Source organism: Carlito syrichta, unplaced genomic scaffold (assembly GCF_000164805.1).
Source record: "Carlito syrichta isolate Samal-C Ts95f unplaced genomic scaffold, Tarsius_syrichta-2.0.1 Scaffold303736, whole genome shotgun sequence".
In the NCBI taxonomy this organism is placed as follows: domain Eukaryota; kingdom Metazoa; phylum Chordata; class Mammalia; order Primates; family Tarsiidae; genus Carlito; species Carlito syrichta.
In genome coordinates, this window is record NW_007247832.1 from 644,588 (window position 1) to 646,273 (window position 1,686).

At 55.2% G+C, this 1,686-nt stretch overlaps 1 protein-coding gene across 1 annotated transcript in view; it reads left to right on the forward strand.

The window, feature by feature from the left end:
• Positions 1 to 1,686, forward strand: part of WASF3 (WAS protein family member 3) — a 66,565-nt gene that overhangs the window by 59,505 nt on the left and 5,374 nt on the right. Inside the window, exons 8-9 of the mRNA XM_021712927.1 lie at positions 1 to 119; positions 1,555 to 1,684. Of these exons, the coding sequence (XP_021568602.1) occupies positions 1 to 119; positions 1,555 to 1,684 (249 nt within the window). The remainder of the gene's footprint in view (positions 120 to 1,554; positions 1,685 to 1,686) is intronic.

Here is a 1,686-nt window from a genome sequence, read left to right on the forward strand (position 1 = left end):
CCCTCCGCCTCAGCGAGGCACATGGCCCTCAACAGACCCCAGCAGCCACCGCCCCCGCCTCCCCCCCAGGCCCCAGAGGGGTCCCAGGCCTCGGCGCCGATGGCTCCAGCCGACTACGGGTAAGTCAGCGCCACACGCTGTCACCCCACCTGCTCGTGCGTTTGAATCTTGCTGTATGTGGTGGAAGAATTTGAATGTTGGTGCTTTAGAGGCCAGAATGGAGTCCAGGATGGCCAGATACAGATTCTGTCAGTTCTGACAAATTCTGTGCTAAGTGAAGTAGGGGTAGGGTAGTGCTGCCCCCTTGTGACAGCCGAATCTTGGGGTCCTATCTGTGTGATATGTGCCTGTTCCCTGACGCACGTCCTCGGTGTATTTGAGTCCTCGGTGTATGTGAGCGGCTCTTCAGGCAAGGCACTGATAGGTGGTGAGAGGCCGATTTTGTGAACCCGGCCTGAGCCCTCAAGTCTCTCTGCACATCCGGGTGCCCCATGGAGGACCGTTAGCACCAACAGACATCCCGTCCCTACCCAGCTGTCAGCTTCTCTCTTGACCTCTGGGCACCCAGACGTCACCCTGCCCCCACACCCTCTTGTTTTCTTTCAGGCAGGTAGAATTCAGGCGCCTCCTGAAAAGACCTTCATGTTCCAGCGAGGATGCAGTTAGGCACCACCGCTATTTTGTTAGGGTGTTTCTAGTTCTCTCTTGTTTTGGCTTCATCCTAATCTTCAGAGAGTTCACCCCTCAGAGTTAAGCCCAGAGAGGCTGGCCACAGGCCTCTGTTAGTGTGGTTCCCCCGCCAGAGCCACTGCGGCCCTTTCTGAGCTCTCTGCGGTTTCCCCTGACCATGTAGCCCTGGACTTTCCCATCTGTTGGCGTTCTCTCTGCTGGATTCCCAGGGTGTGTGCTGGGGCTGGGCCGGGCAAAAAGAGACTGTGGTCCACTTGACTTACAAAGCCCTTGGCTGAGGGGAAGGCAGATTTTTCAAAGCTTTGCTATTCCACTGGGCATGTGAGCATGGGGAATTTCCATGGGGATGGGTTAGGGAGTGTAGGATTTTCCCCATTTGGTTGTCCACAGAGCCCCTGAAAGGCAAGTCTCAGCTACCCACTTCTGAGATGCCCATTGTAAGGGAGCTTAGGCATGGACCTCTGTAGGCAGCTGTCTCGTTCTAGCTTTCTGCAGAGAATTGCTTCACTTTTTGAAGCAATTTGGTCCTCATTTTGGTGCATTTTAGTAGAAGGTCTTGAATTTTGTCATAATGAATAATGTAGCGCTGTTGAAATAACTGACCCAGCACATGGATACTTGCATTCTGCCTCGATTTACGTTCAAGTAGCAATATGTGTTGTGTCCAGGGGAAGCCTCTCCACTAGGTGCATTAGAACTCAAAGGATGTTGACGAGTGTGGTGGCTCACACATGCAATCCCAGCACTTAGGGAGGCCGAGGTGGGAGGCTCGCTGGAACGAAGCCGTTGGAGGCTGCAGTGAGCTATGATCCTGTCACTGTCGCCACGCTCCTCTGGTGACCACATGTTCCATCTCTCCCTCAGGATGCTCCCGGCACAGATAATGGAATACTACAACCCGTCGGGCCCTCCGCCGCCGCCGCCGCCTCCCGTGATCCCCTCCGCACAAACTGCCTTCGTCAGCCCCCTGCAGATCCCCATGCAGCCACCCTTCGC